General features: G+C 38.8%; 1 protein-coding gene across 1 annotated transcript in view; it reads right to left on the reverse strand.

Annotated features, from left to right (window-relative positions):
- Positions 1–16,795, reverse strand: part of LOC100024047 (cytidine monophosphate-N-acetylneuraminic acid hydroxylase) — a 71,228-nt gene that overhangs the window by 10,538 nt on the left and 43,895 nt on the right. Inside the window, exons 11-12 of the mRNA XM_016431746.2 lie at positions 12,912–13,086; positions 6,170–6,286 (exon numbers count right to left, since the gene is read on the reverse strand). Of these exons, the coding sequence (XP_016287232.1) occupies positions 6,170–6,286; positions 12,912–13,086 (292 nt within the window). The remainder of the gene's footprint in view (positions 1–6,169; positions 6,287–12,911; positions 13,087–16,795) is intronic.

The following is a 16,795-nucleotide window of genomic DNA, read 5'->3' on the forward strand; positions in this document are numbered from 1 at the left end:
TTGGCCCAGCCTAAACAGAAGGGGTATTTAAGCCCTATTCCCTTCTCACCCCTTTCTCTGTCCCTCTCTCTCTCTCTAATTCCTTTCTTCCTCCTGTTTGTAATTAAACTATAAAAGGTTGACTGCTGACTTGAGTTTTCATTTAGGAATTACATAGCTGAATTCCTTGGCAACCTTAAATTAATATATGTCAGTCTTTTAAAGTGATTTCCTTGTCACAGGTGCAGACCTGCACTGGTAGAGGGAGTACCCGCACTATGAAGATTCCCTCTTCTGAAGAAATTATAGATCCCTTAAAAAATGCAAGAGCCTAAAAAGTCTAAAAGGAATTCTTAATGGTTTAAGTCATGATGCCTTAGTGTGTCTGCCCCAAGAAAAATCATAAATATTGCAACTTAGTTGAAAATACTTCTCATAATCATTTAGCTCAATTCCTTCATTTTGTAGAGGACAAATCAAGATTTGTAAAAATTAAGGGACTAATTCAAGGTAGTATTACTAATTAGTGGTACTTTTGGGACTAGGAATTGGGATTTTAGGAGAAATGGCAAAAATACTCTCTCATCTTGCTACTAAAAAAAATGTATTTCAATGTACTTCCTTGATAGAGTAGGACTGCTATTGGTATTATTGCTGTTTCAAATAAATGGAGAAGGTCAAAAGAATGTGTTAGGTGCACAGGATTTAAAATGAACCCCATATGTATTTTTAAATAATTACACTGCTAAAATATAGAAGCTATGCCATTTCATAAATTTTTTTGAAGATCTCAAGAACCTGCTGCATTCCTAGGGGTCTTCTGCCTGTTTCAGTCTATTCATCTGTCTCTGCTCCTCCAGTAATTATTTTGTTTTTATTTTATCTCTTTTTTGTATTTGCTTATCATCTTTCTATATGAGGTTCACTCACTAATAGAGAGTGAACTCCCGGAGGATAGAGATTATTTCACTTTTGCCTTTGTATCCAGCTCCTAACACAGTGCCTGGAACATTATAAGCTCTTTAAAAATGCCTGTGGAATTGCTGAACTGAAGAGGGGCAAAGGGCCCTTTGGGTTCCAGATATTTACCCAGGTATTCCCCACTCTTGTTTTGGAGCTTTGTGTTCCTCATGAAATAAAAGAAACAGTAAAGGCAAAATGTTAAATTATTGCTATTGTGGTTTAGTCGTTTGCAATTCTCCTTGACTCCATTTGGGGTTTTCTTGGCAAAGATACTGGAGTGGTTTGCCATTTCCTTCTTCAGCTCTTTTTTACAGTTGAGGAAACCAAGGCAAACAGGGTTATATGGCACTAAATATCTGAGGTTAGATTTGAGTCCAGGACCTTCTCTATCCACTAAGTCACCTAGTTGCTCCTCTACTTTTCTTTACATTTTTTCTTGACGATATTTTGATTTATGACCTTACTACTCCATGTTTAACCCATAAACCTTTCTTGATAGACTAAAATAGCACAAAACAATGCAAAGTGACAGAAATGAGAAAATCCTTGTTAGTATTCAGTCAATAGCACACAGCCCCGAGCCTGGTCATGCCACTTCTGTAATAGCAGAGAGAGTACATTCAGCAAAACCCTGAACACCATATTTACTGGTCCAAACCCAAAGGAACCTCTTTTTAAGCAAATGATATGGTAGAATTTACTAAGTGTCTTAGAACCCAAGATGATTCAAGGTGATGGGGCCCATACAGTCCAATGCCTTTATTTTACAATGAACTCAGAAAGAAGGAGTGACTCAATCCTTATTAATGGAAGAATCAGAATTAGAATTCAGGTCTCCTAATTCCACTGCTTCACATTTGGCTGTTGTGACTCTGGTTATTTTGAAAAACAAACAAAATCACAATGGCCAAATGTGGTGCAGTTGAATTAGGAGATGATAGCCTCTCATAAATGCTTAGAAATAAAATTCTTGTTTTAGAGGCAACTAAGTAAAACCCTTCAATTGTGCATTCAGTCATGGGCAGCTCTTCATTATCCTATTTGGGTTGTTTTTTTTTTAAACCCTTACCTTCTGTCTTGGAGTCAATACTGTATATTGGCTTCAAGGCAGAAGAGTGGTAAGGGCTAGGCAATAGGGGTTAAGTGACTTGCCCAGGGTCACACATGTGGGAAGTGTCTGAGTCCAGATTTTAACCCAGAATCTCCCATCTCTAGGTCTGACTCTCAATCTACTAAGCTACCCAGCTGCCCCTCTATTTGGGGTTTTCTTGGCAAAAATACTAGAGTAGTTTGCCGTTTCTTCTCCAGTTCATTTGACAGATAAGGAAATTGAGTAACTTGCCCAGCATCCCCTAGCTACTCAATGTCTGAGGCCATTCTGTAGGCACTGTGTCATTTAGCCTGGGGCACAAAGCTGGGAAGTATCTGAAGCTAGATTTGAACCCAGGACCTCCTGTCTCTAGACCTGATTTCCTAGTTGCCCTCAAAATGAGGTATTCTTGATTTCAGACAAGCCCAGTTTGGGGATAATGAGTCCTTGTCAGAGTTGTTTCTCTTGAGAAACTTCCTTGAAGGCATAGACAGTTTATTTTTCTCTTGGTATTCCCAAGCCTCAGGACAGTACCTGGTACTTAATCTATACCTGTGGAGAGGTTGAAAGTGACCTCCTTTTTTGCCCCTAAAAAACAATAGGTGGATTAAGGGTTGTATTCCTATTGAAGGCTCTTCTTCAGAAACTTTGTGATTATGTTGGTACACTTCCAATAGTTCTGTCCACCAAGGCAGATCTCACCCTTTCACAGCATGGCAGGTGCTGTGACCAAAAAGAAAAATTATCTGGGAGATAGCTTTCCAGGGATTAACCTCACAATGCCTAATGGGCTGGTCCTCAAACAATAGACATGTAAGTAGTTCCCTAGACTGGCACCTGATTCTTTGTCAGCTTGCTGTAGCCCACTATAGCCTACGCTAGTGGCAGAGCTTTTAAGAGCCCATACACAGTTATCTCTGTGTCCTGATGAGGAAAAGCCATCAAACTTTACTAGAAGGACCAAGGACTCGGCATCAATAAGAAAAAAAATCAGATATAGTTCCCCATACCTCACAAAAGCAGAAGTACAGCTAAGAGGCTCAACAGCCATTTTAAAAGTGTAATTATGCACCAAGACTACAAAATGGGCATAACAATGCCAGCATATTATAAAGCATACCTACCTCTGATAAAATAAAATTCTACCATATCACCAATCTGACCTAAAATCAATAAACTAACTGGAATATTAAATAATGACAATTTCATTTGCCAAAGAGTTATGCATTTTCTTGATATTTGTGGAACAGGGAGAAATTTAAATTTTAAAAAGCTGTCCAAGGAATTTTGAGGTATTGGTGCCCTGACCCACTACTAGCAAGAGCATCCAGAATTGAAATTGATTTGGGGACTAGGATTATGTGGTCCCCTCAGAGAATACTTTATGCACCCCAACATAAGTGAAATTATTTACTGAAGGCCAACTAAGTCTGCATTAGTCACATATTTTTTTTTTAACATGGCTGATGCATTTTCAAAAAGACATTCATAAAATGAATGCTTAGAAATAGAATTATGTTTCAGTTGTAGAAATGGACACCTAAATATCTGTATTTTAATTTAGATGACCCCCAATTGGAAAATGACATTTACATGACTTGGATATCTAGTGTCACCAGAAAAACATTTTTTTAAAAGATAAGCTTTCATGGTAGGAAGAGAGTTGAAGGTCACTGAAAGTACTTCCTCATTTTATACTCTCTTTCTCTTTTAACTTCTGGACCGAATATATTGTCCATCTTCAGTGTCTATCTAAGATATTGATAAACCAGCTCTATGGGTGGTATGAGTAAGCTACAGTTATTGACAACCATGAATTGTGACTCTCTTTTGACCTCAGGACTTGCTCTTATATTACCCATTGTACATCTTGATCTTGAAGTCTCATAGATATCTTAATCTCAGTTTGTCCAAAACTTAATTTCTTTCCCTCAAAATTCTCTCCTCTTCTTACTTTCTTTATTACTCTTTAGGGTGCCATCCTTCTCCTCCTAGACACCAGTTATTGCAATCTACTTGTCATCCTTTACTCCTCTCTTGCCTCTGTATTCAATTTATTGCCAAGGCCTTTCAATTTTACCTCTGTAACATTTTTCAAATATTCTCCCTTCTCACCTCTGACACTGCCATCACCCTGATGCAGGACCTCTTCACTTTGTACCACTGAAATAGCCTGCTTGTTGGTCTCTCTGCCACACCTCCCCACACTACATTTCATCCTCCTTTCAGATATTAAAGTGATCTTCCTAAAACACAACTCTGACCTTGTTACCATCCTACTTAATAAACTCCAATAGCTCCCTATCATTTCTAGGATCAAATATTAAATCTGTTTGGCTTTCAAAGCCTTATACAACTTACCCCCATCCCTTTCCAGTGTTCTTCCAACTTATGGTCCTTACCTCCTTTCTTTACTAATTGATCCAGTGATGTTGGGTGGGCTCTTTGCTGTTCTTCACACAAGATACTCTGTCTCCAGACTGGACATTTTTACTAACTGTCCACCCAGGCTTCAAATGTTTTCCTTCTTTATCTCTGTCTCTTGGCTTAAATACCTTTTTCTACAACAAGCCCTCCCTGGTCCCTGCTTAATTCTCATAACTTTCTTTTTTGATTATTTACAATTTATCTTGTATAACACATAGTATCTATCTTGCTTCTCCCTGTGAGCTCCTTAAAAATTTTATCAGTCTTTTTTGTTTCCCAGTACTTAGCACAATTTCTGACATATAGGAGATATTTAATTAATGTTTATTGACTAGTTGTGCCAGATAAACAATTTTAAAAAAGGATGCTATTGGTGAGAGTTATAATCAGAGAAGAAAGTGGACTGGTCAGGTGGTAGGGTCAAGGTTTAACTCAGTTGAGTGACAGCCTGCCCATGCCATTGGTATCCATGCAAAGTCATGAGACCTAGAGGAAGGTGCCTAGCACATTAGGTAGATTGCCTAGGCAAGGATTTCAGGAAGACATGAATGAGAGACAGGATGAGAGGTGATGGGTGGACTATAATTTGTATTGCTAGAAAATACTGATATTCATGAAATTATAGATTTTATGAAGTATCAAATGTTTATATATGTGTGTGTTATATTTTATGAGAACTGATGATTCAATCTCCTTTTAAGGCTAGTTTTGTTTTTGTAAACCTGGATCTTTATGTGTTAGAATGATTTAAAATTCAGTATGCCTGAATAGCAATAACATGGTTATAGTAGGTAGGAAAATCTATATTTTATAAACTAATCAATGAGATAGTTATTATTATTAGTTTTATAAAGGTATTTACTATGGGGTTCCTTTAAGAAGCAGTATTTTTCAGAGTCCTAAATTTTAAAATTTTACATGAAAAAATGTGACTCATACAAGATGTAGGAAGCATTCTATTGCTTCAGGTACATTCTCACCTTTATGTCAAGAGCATTGTATGTTGCAGTCAGGATTATAATAACCTTGAGAAGGTGAGAACTGTATCTTATAGAATTTCTTATTCTTCACAGCATCTACTTAGCTCAGTGATTTAGATTTGGATATAGTTAAAGTTCTATAAGTCATTAAAAAACAAAACAAAACAAATCTTGTCTTCCATCTTAGGATCAATACTGTGTATTTGTTCCAAGGCAGAAGAGTAGTAAGGGGTAGGCAATGGGGATTCAATGACTTGCCCAGGGTCACAGAGCTAGGAAGTGTATAAAGGTGGATTTGAATCTAGATCCTCCCAACTCCAGATCTGGTGCTCTATCCACTGAGCCACCTAGCTGCTCCTCTAAGTCTTTGCTGATTTGACTGCCCTGAGCCTCAGTTTCTTCATCTGAGGGTTGTTAAACTAATGGTCCTAGGGGTACCTTCAATCTTTAGAGCTATGAGCAACAGTCATGGTGAGTGGTCCTGAAAGCCTACCAGAAACTCAGTGAAAAAGACAATAAGACACAGAGAAAAGGGATTTGGCATCAGTGATAACAGAGCTCCTCCTGTATCTTCTACTAATAATGGGTTTGGTTGTGCACAGGCAGTATGTGAAACTGGCACAGAGAAGGATGTTCCAACAGCCTAGGTATACACAGAGGGAAGCAGGACAGCAGCAATTATTTGATGCTAGTTACAGAGGAAGCAAGCTTCCTGGGGATTGTGGCTTACTTCCTCATATGGATGATCCCGGGTTGGTCTTTCTGTTGGAAAGGATAAGTCTAGAAAATCAACCAGATAGTTGTATCCTGAAGGCAAAATGTTGAAATCCTCATCTGTCTCAATCATCTATAGAAATAAGGATACAATAAGGGGAAAAGGAAACCATTAATCATCAGTTTATTCAGATCTCAAAAAACAAACTTCCTGAAGAAAAAAGTAGCCTATGATGTTGGCAAGGTTGAATGGGAAATTAATATTAACGTAGGGGATTTTTTTGTAAACACGCTTTTCCCAGAATTGATAGCTGAAAGTTTAATTTTGTGAATTGGGAATATTTCTTCTTTACCATGATGGCCAAAAAAACACAGAAAGCATATATAGGTTGCAAGGGATCACCTTAAGTCTTGTCCATAATGAGATGCTTTATTTTCACTCCAAGTCTGTAAGTTTGGAGAACAGGCAAGCAAGATGGTAAGCTACTGAATGAGATACTAAAGTGGTTTTTTTTTTTTCCCAGATAACACAGTGATATAATTTTTAATAATTTTCTGGCATTTTGCAATCTAGATTCTTTCCCTCTCTTCCACCCTTCCCCCTTCCCTTCCACAAGAAGGGAGATAATATGATATATGTTGTACATGTTACTAAATAGGATGTGTCAGCTGCACAGAGGGCAGGATTTAAGTGGAAAAATAAGAAATTCTTTCTTTGTCTTCCTCAGCTTCAGGTGGCAAGAGGTATTACATCCTGTGAAAAGTTTCCTTCAGTGGGGCAGTTGGGTAGCTCTGTGAATTGAGAGCAAATCTAGAGATAGGAGGTCCTGGGTTCAAATTTGGATTCAGACACTTCCTAGCTGTGTGACCCTGGGCATGTCACTTAATGCCCATTGCCTAGCTCTTACTACTCTTCTGCCTTGGAACCAATACACAGTATTGATTCTAAGACAGAAGGTAAGGGTTTAAATTTTTTTTCCTTCTAATATTGGGAGCCAGGAGCTAGACTATAGGCAGGAGATCTGGGCTGATAGGTTTGGAAATGAATTATATTCATATGGCAATTGAAACTCGAACCAAGGAGCAAGGCTTTAACATAGGGGCAGCTAGGTGGATAGAGATGGGAAGATGTTGGTTCAAATTTGGCCTCAGACATTTTGCAGGTGGATGACTCTGAACAAGTCGCTCGACACCAATTTCTTTGTCTTCTGCCATAGAACCAATACTTAGTACTGATTCTTAGATAGAAGTCAAGGTTTTTAAAAAAATTTAAACATAAAAGACTCTAACATGCTTACATTGGCAAAAAGGAGGAATCTGAGTGAAAATGGAGGAAGAGGAAAAAGGGTTAGTGAACAGATGCTAATGGTGTGATTAAAGGGGAATGAAGCCAGGCGTTACATGCCTGTAATTCTTGCTACTGGGCTGGCTGAGGTTGGAGTTCTGAGCTGCAATGGGCTAAGCTGGTTGGCTATCTACACCAAGTCCAGCACCAATAGGGCAAGGCCATGGGAGTGAGAGGGAAGAAGGGGTCACCAGGCTACCTCTTCAAGGGTGGGCTACTGGCCCAATACAGTCAAGGTTCCTGAGCCAGTCAGCAGTGGGATCAGGTCCATGATAGGTTACCGAACTTCCAGTTTTTGTGAGACGAAGATCCCCAATTACCAAAACCAAACCAACCAAAAACAAAACAAGAAAACCCAAAAACAAGAAGCAAAAGCAAGAAGAGTGCCACAGATACTAAGGCTGGGGAGATCACTGAAGAGAAGAGGTAGTCAAAAGGTACGGAAACAGAAGAGCAATAGAAGGTTAAGTATTAAAACGGACTTTGGATCATTTGGAAAGGGCATTTTCAGGAGAGCAGTGGTACATAGAAGGAATTCTGCTGGGAGGAAAATTGCCTTTAAAAATCATTTTTCAGGGGCAGCTAAATGGTTCAATGGATTAAAAGCCAGGCTTGGAGATGGGAGGTTCTGGGTTCAAATTTGTCCTGTAAAATAGAGGAAATGGGGGACTCTTTTCCTTTTCTTTTAAATGGAGAGGAGTAGGTTTGTCTCACTGGGAAGATGTAGGCTCCAGTGAACAGTTAAGGGGAAATGAGGAAGAGAGAATTTGGATGTTGAGGTGGAAGTTGAAGAGTGGAGGGAAAGCTGGCAAGATCTCTCCCTCCCCTGGAGTTGGTTAACCCCAGAGTTTGAGGCAACCTCAAAGAGACAAAAGGGACTTTCTATCTCTCTTCTCAAAGGAAATTTTATGATTTATACCCCTTGAGTCTTAATGGAAACACAACTACAAGGGAAGATGTCTATATCTCTGATCAGTTGTCTCAAGCAGAGGAGTTTGTAGTCAAACCCTCTTCTGTAGAGGGTTGTGACAATCAGACTTAGTTTGCCACAGACGAGATAGGGTTCCCCCTTAAACCCTGTTCTCAAGCTCCCAGCCTCTTTCTTATAAGAAACTAAGCCATAAAAAAGAAACCAAGCCAACCCCAAATCTGACTTGAAACTAAAGTTTTATTAGGATTGGGGAAGGCAAGTAGAGAAGGGAAGGGAGAAGAGGATGCCCTGAAGCTAAAACCCCATAACAACCAGACCTATAAGGTTTGAATCCAAGTCCCAAAGGACTCTGCCTCCTTTCCAGCTGTCAGTCTTATCTTTATTACTAAGTGAACGCCTAGTTTTAAATCTCAAACAAATCCAAAGGAGGCAAAGGGGAAATTCAGAGAGAAGCAGGTGGTTGACTCAGATGAAAGAGTCCAAACCAAGCTTCCTCTGAGTCTAGGGTTTTTTATTGGCAGGTGAAGGAAGGTAGTTGATGGACTTATTGATGCAAGCAGGTTCACAGATAAGTAGGAAAGTCCCTCTCTTTTCATCAGCCCCCCAGGAGAAGACCTTTCCATTTCCCTTCCAAAGCTGGAAGTGCTGTCCTAGTCAGAATTCTCCTCAGCTCCCAGTTCTTTACCTGGAATCCTTTGCTGACTCTCAGCTGCCACCAAGCTAGCTGTCCATCAAACAAGTAGGCTCCTATTCAGGGTCCCTTTGCCATTCCTTACAGTCCTCAGACACTTCCTAGTAGTCTGACCCTGGGCACATCACTAACCCTCATTGCCTAGCCTGTACCCTTTGGTCTTAGAGTTGTGACTAAGATAGAAAGCTAGCCTTTAAAAATAAATTTCCTCCTTGCTCTTAAAAAAAAAAGTCACATCTATGATTTCACAGATATAAGATTGATCTAGAATGAGGAATTTCCTCTATCAATGTCCATCAATACCTTTGGTCAAATATGGAAGTATGTTTTGCGTGATAATACATGTATAATCCAGATTGAATTACTTACCATCTTGGGGATGGAGGGAGACAATTTGGATCTTGAAATTTTAGAAAACGTATGTGGCAAATTATTATTGCATATAATTGGGAAAATAAAATATCTTTGAATAAAAAAATACCTTTGACCTACTTAGACTCTTAATAAAAGAGGTACCTGGGGATGCTGAGAAATTATATGACTTGTCCTGGGTTACACAGACAGTATATGCTGGGGAAGGACTTGAACCTAGGTATTTCTGGTTCTAGAGCCAGTTATCTCTCATTAAATTTATTTATTTTTTAAATTCTTACTTTCTGTCTTAGTAACAACTATGAGACAGAATGGCAGGCAATTGGGTTTAAGTGACTTGCCCAGAGTCACATAGTTAGGATGTATCTGATTTGAACCCAGCTCTCCCCAATTCCAAGCCTGTTGTTCTATCTACTGTGTCCCTCTCTCATCAAATTTAAGAAATATACTTGGGCCAATCAAGAAAAGTTGATACAATCCATATACAATAATAAACTGATGAGCTGTGCATATTGGCAATATTATCCTGCAGGTTTAATATTGATGAAAGTCCTTTCTGTAAACCATGGCCATTCCTATGAATCCATATAAAAAATTCTTATCACATCTTGAACTTTCTGTAATAATTAAAGGAACTGTAGAGGATTGAAGAGGTACATAGGATAAGGAAGGTTTTGTAACAGGGATTGGAAGAGTTGAAGAGAGAGAGGGAATATGGATGCTGGTGAGGTAAAAGGAGAGAGATACTCCCTGCTGAGAGGCTGTCTGTGAAAAATGGGATTCCAAGAAATGGGCCACCTATGATAGCCTGAGGGGATGTCTTCTCTATTGATTGACGTTGATGATACCCCAGAGCAGGTAAGCATGGACCCTCCTGAGGGACAAGCCTCCCCCTGGACCAAGGTTGCCTGGCAGGGGTCTGATAAGGACCATTTATGGTTGAATGGCTGTCCTGAGGTTCAGCTCCCTCTATGTCCTCCTAAAATGATAGTCCTCTTATCTGACTGCGATTATTTAACTCAAGATGAATTTAATAACAAGTTTGGATCCGGAAGATATTAGGGAAGAGGGAAGAGGGATTTCCCTAGATTGGATTCTCTCTCAGCTTTAGAGCTGAGGCCAGGCCTCACAGGCTGGTGGAGGGTTTCTTTTGTTCCTGTCTAAGCTAATCTGTGCTAGTTTTCTTAAATTCAAAGTCTTTAGCAGTAGACAGCAAGAGGAAGAAAAGTTCTGACTTTCAGAGCTGGTTGGGTCTGTCTCTTTTAGGCCAATTCCCTAAAAACTAGCCTTAAGTTCAAACCACTACCCTTAAATCCTTTTGTTCGAAGACACGATCATAGGAATCCAGGAAGAGCACACAGTTGGGAAAATCTAGGAATAGAGGCACTTCTATCTAGAGAGAGGGAGAGAGGCTCCTTTCAGTCCCAGGGTCAGGAAAGAGAGCCCTTGAGTCCAATTGCCATTCCCAGAAGCTCCTCCCCTCACCAACTGTTGATGCTGTCCATCAATTTCACTCTAACCTTCCAAATACTATTTACTCCACCTCAGTGGCAGAAAGTCCAGAGCTTGATTCAGTTTTCTTTTCCACACTTCATAATTTATTTTACTTCTGAATAAATGAAATGATCTGGAGGAAAGCCAGGATTCATCTGACTCTATGGAGCTCCCTTCCATTTTTCAGATTCTGTGAAACTGTAACTGGGACAAACAGTGACATGCATACATGCCTTCTTTCTAAAGCAGAGAAGAGTCCAGGAAGGAGAAAGGCTGATCCCAAAAAGTCAGAGGGGGATATTCTTGAAGAGAGACCTCTCCAGGCAACAGGACAGGGCTAGGCAGAGAAACAAAGGAGGGAAAAGCAAAGGAGAGAGAAATTAAGGAAAGTAGTAAAAGTGGCAAAATAGCATCATGGGGAATGAGAGATGCATTTAACCTTGAAATTTTAAACTACTTATAATCATAGAATTTCAAATGTGGAATAACATTTGAGCTCATCAACTCCTTAACAAATGAGAATAAGCTGTCATGGTTTATGGGTAGGGGGAATGGGAATTAAAAAGTTATTAGGGTTACTTTGTGATGTTTTAAACCTTTCATGGATAGGATCCCCCCCCTCCCCAGCTTTGATCTATTTGGTATTACTTTCTTCATATGATTATATTTAAAAGTAAATTATTTTTAAAGAATGTCTAGGGGGATGAGGTGGTTTGTTGGTACAAACCTGCTTACCAGAAGATGCTTGATTTCTGGGAGTTCTGAGCTTTGGTAGAGCTAAATCTTGTGAGCCACGTGCACTATGCCTGGCACTGACATAGTAAATAGATTGGTGTGTGTTTGTAGGGGAAGGATGTCACCAATCTGCCCTAGTAAAAGCTGATCAGACTAAGTAAACTTTCTGTTAGCAGTGGACCTGGGCCTGTGAATGACCAGTGTACTCCAGTCTGAGTGAAATAGAGAGACCTTGCCTTTGATTTAAAGACAAAAACTCTTTAAAGAAATTATGAAATAGCATGATTTGGGCTTTCTTAGCTTTCTGGTCTCCAAAAGTCAAACTTTCCCAACATATGAACCACTACTCTCGCTTTGTTCCCCTCCAAAAGATGTTTACCACTTATTTGATGACAACAATTAGAGGAAAAGGATTAGTCTCCAGGAGGACTCGAGTAGTACTTTAAGGACATACCATATATCTCTATTTCTTTATGTTTGTGTGTGTGTGGAGAGAGAGAGAAGGGAGAGAAAGGAGAGAGGGAGACATGTATACATATGTGTTTTATGTGTATTTCTACCTCCAAATGCTAGTGTTCAAGCTCAACCAAAGTCAAGTACCTTCTGTGTCTCTGAGCACTGTGCTAGACGTTGAAGGAAATGCAAAATTTGGCTAAGACTCAAAGTTTAGATATAAAACAGTCCCTTCCTCCATATAGCTCACAATCTTTTAGGGGTAATTGACACCTATAGGGAACCATTATAATACCCAAATATAATAACATCCAAAGAGTGGGGAGCGGGAAGTGAGGTCAAAAGTATGTGAGATACGAGAAGGGAATGATCATTGCCAGGTGGATGAAGTCTCAGGAAGGAAGTGGTATTTTATTTGGATTTTAAGGGATGAACAGGAATTCAGTAGTCATAGAGAAAACCATCTTGGGCATAAGGAGCAGGATGAGCAAAGGTCAAAGGTAGACTATATACAAGAAATGCTTGGTGTAAAGCAAATTAGAGTATTTTAAGCTAATGTAAACTATATTGAGCACATTAAAAGTTAATATTTCCACTCCAGGAAGAGGGAGGGAAGAGGAGAGGGAGAGAAAATGAATCATGTTAAACATGGAAAAATATTTAAAAATAAATAAATAGAATTTTAGAAAAGTTAATAGGAAACAGAAGATAAATATTATCATTTCTTATTAACATACCCTGATCACAAGGTTATAATTCTTAAATCCAGCCCAAGTGAAGTACTCTTTTATCCAGGATGGGTGAAGAAATATTTCATCTTCTATAGCATCATTCAGTGTTTTCAAGTATTGTTCAAAGTCCCAAGAATCTTTATAAATTTTAGTCCCAACTGGAGGGTTTATGATGCTTTTGCTAGAAGGGAAGAAAGAAGAGAAAAGAAATAAGGGAGAGAAGAAAAATAAGAAAAAGATAAACTTTAATGATCGTATATCAGAATTTATCTGGCCCATTTCATCAGTAAGCATAAATAACCGGATGCATTGTATATAGGATAGTCTCTTCAGACTCAACGAATAACTAATTCACACCTACTTGCTCTCCAGATTTCCAAACTGCATCATCCATTATCTACAAAAGCCAGATTTTCCCCAATATACAATCCATGACCCTTGCTGTAGTCCCCTACAAATAATGTTTCATTACTTACTTGATGCCAATGACTAAAGCTAAAGGACTAAACTACAGGAGAACACAAAGAACTCTTTTTTAGGGCATACAACATCTCTCTATTTCCATCTCCATATGTGTATATATGCATACATTTATGTGTACATAAATATTTCTTCTCCAAAGAGAGATGCAGTTGCAAATGTTAAGTTTACAGTGTTCAATTTCAACTAACATCAAGTGCCTGCTGTGTCTGAGATACCAGGTGGACCACACCTCTCCAAAACTGGGCATTCTGCAGCAAGATTGTTAAGTCATTCAATGAAACATCAGCTTTAGGAAGCATACAGAGTCCACTAGACTATCTACCCAACACATACTGAGTTCTTAGATTCTTTTATTGAGCCAGAAGGTCGTTTAGGGTTTCTGTGCTAATACAAATTGTTTATGTGTAGGTGTTTGGACACCCTGGGGTGCTCAAAGCTTGGGCCAAAGGGTCTTTGCTGAGTCCTACCTGTCAGGATGGGCTACCTAAGGGGCCATGGGAAAAAGTTCTCTGTTGAACAATGTGATTCTTCTAGAAAAAGGATCCATTGGTAGATTTTAGGGGAGAGTGTATGGATTTATAAATATTTTATAGTTGCATTTTGATACAATCTGTTTCCTTTGTATTTTACTTTGCATTTAAAAACAGATTTTGAAAAGGCATTCAGAACTTTCACCAAAGGAGTCCATGACTTACATATATATAAAATAACTCCCACTCTAAGCTCAGGCAAAAGTAAAAGTCTTTTGTAGCTAGACTCTTCCAGCTTCTTTTTAGATTCAAAGGCAAAATTTGTCTGGCAACAGCCCTGCCTAGGTGGATCATCTTCTGGAAAGTATGGCCACCCCAGCCCATCTATCATGACTTATTCCAGGTGTGAATATTTGTGAATCAGACTGTGCTCATTTGGCAACTTGTCCACAACAAATCCTATTTTTAGTCATAATTGAAGCTCTCATGGTCACTCCAGAATTCTCTGAAACCAAAATGTTCAGAATCATAAGCTGAGAAGTATCAGTGTAGGGATTTCCAAGTAGTGTTCTTCCTGATATCTAACTGTGCTTGTTCACCTACTGAGAGTTCAAAGGAAATTTAAATTGTTTAGGGGATTGTCAAATGCAGCCCACCCTTGCTGCCCAGGATCCAAATACTAACAAGATAGGTCTAGTCACCAGCCAGCTTATCCACTACAGCACAGGAGACTTGTGTCAACCCCATGTGCCCAAGTCAATCAAACCATATCATCCATCTGTTCTTGGTCCTCAAAATCAAACTTCTAAGCCCCCTGAAATTATAAGTTCCAGCACTGGTGAATGCGCAGGTCTATGACCACTTTGTGGGTTTATACTGGGTACTTTTGCAATCTTGTTCCTTGCTAGTAAAGGTCAAAATAATAAAGAGACATCCACTTTGTTTTACACCACTGATTTAGGAAACCAAGTCCCAAATGACCAAAGAAGGGAAGAATTGTGAAATCTTGAGAATAATTTTCTGGCTACTTTTCTGAGTAGTTCTGGGGACCCCCTGGCTAGCATTCATCATATAATTCATTTGCTGGTAGGACACATGAATAGATCACATGCCACTCTTAACTTGGTTAAAAGTTTTGGTAGGAATACATGTATGCTATGACTAGCCAGAACTCCCTTCTGATGACTAGAACTTTTAACATATTTTTTAGCACTATAAGGAGTATATGAAAGAATCATACAACTATACAATTAGTCTACTCCCAAACTATCAGTTCTAGCTGGCCAGATCTACTTGTTAACCTGGCCAAGGGAATGGATCCTGCACAGGTTCCTAAAAGTAAAAAGTTAGTAGAAGTTTATTGGACCCTCTCTCCTCTCCTTCGTCAGAGTGATCATACTATTTGTCAAGAAACGGAGTTATAACTATGCCACAATTCTTTTTTTAAATATATTTTTGTTATTTTTACCAATTATGCATAATAACAAAATTCCACATGAGTTTTTCTAAGTTATAGGATCTAACTTAACTCCCTCTGTCCCTTCCTTTCCTCTTCCCAATGTTGGCAGATGATTCATTCTGAGTTACCCATGTATTATCATGCAAAACATATTTCCATATTGTTCATTTTTGTAAGTAATCTTATAAAATCAAAACCCCAAAATATAAACTGAAATAAACAAGTGAAAAAATCATATGCTTTCATCTGCATTCCAACTCCAACAGTAGTTCTTTCTCTGGAAGTGGGAAGCATTCTTTGTCATAAGTTCCTCAGAATTGTTCTAGATCATTATATTGCCAATAATAGCCGAGTCTTTCACAGTTGATCATTCATGCTACAATATTGCTGTTACTGTGTACAATGTTTTCCTGCTTCTGCTTATTTCCCTCTGCATCAATCCATTAAGGTGTATCCAGCTCTTTCTAGATTGGTCCTGTTCATCATTTCTTAGAGCACAATAGTATTCCATCACCATCATAGAATACAATTTGATCAGTCATTCCCCAATTGATGGTATGTCACAACTCTTCTAGTCCTAAAGAATTTAATTGTACAATACCAGCACCCTATGCCTTGGAATTCATCAAGGCTTTCAACTCATGCTTCATAGCCTTGAGCTCTAGGGAATCATTCTAGGGGGATAGACTAACAGCAAAGGCAATGCAACAGAGAGATGAGAGTATAACTATCATGCCACCACTCTAACAGAATGCTGTTTCAGGGAGAAAATGTGGGTCTAATCAAACTGCCACTCTCTTTCACATCATGTTATCCTTGTCTCCAAGTTTATCTACCAAGATTTATAATAATGTCACGGATTCCAGTTGCAATGTTTTGCCGTAGCTTTTGTTAGCCCATGAGTTCTGGCTCTAACCTGTTCCCTTTTGCTACTTAGTTTCTTGAATTAAGACTCTGGATCCATGCCTTCTTTTTCCTCTGGGGTTGCTGATTGCCCCTAATCACTGACACCTTTTCCCTCCTACCTCAGACTTAGGGAGTTAATAACCTTTGCTTCTACTATCCAGACTTAATAACCTTTGCTTCTATGACTATTTACTGAGTGAAAGGTAGTCTCCCAGGAACAATTTTACTAAGGAAAATACAGACAATATTGAATGACTAGGAGGTGATTTCTGTGAGGAAATGAGAACCTTGTTTCTGTAATCCCCAAGTTGATACTTGTCTGTGATAACCGGTCTTCCAGAACCCTTTAGACTGATCCTTTGTCTTAAATTGAGCAATAAACTCTGAAGTTCTTTTCAATCACCCAAGCCAGAACTCAACTAAAGACAAATTCAGGTACATAAAGAGAACAAAGATCCCATTTTCATTGGAACACTTTTAAATTGCAAAGAAGGAAAATAAAATATGTAAGAGGATCTTTCTTTTTTTTTTTTAAACCCTTACCTTCTGTCTTGGAGTCAATTCTGTGTATT

Source organism: Monodelphis domestica, chromosome 3 (assembly GCF_027887165.1).
Source record: "Monodelphis domestica isolate mMonDom1 chromosome 3, mMonDom1.pri, whole genome shotgun sequence".
Taxonomy (NCBI): domain Eukaryota; kingdom Metazoa; phylum Chordata; class Mammalia; order Didelphimorphia; family Didelphidae; genus Monodelphis; species Monodelphis domestica.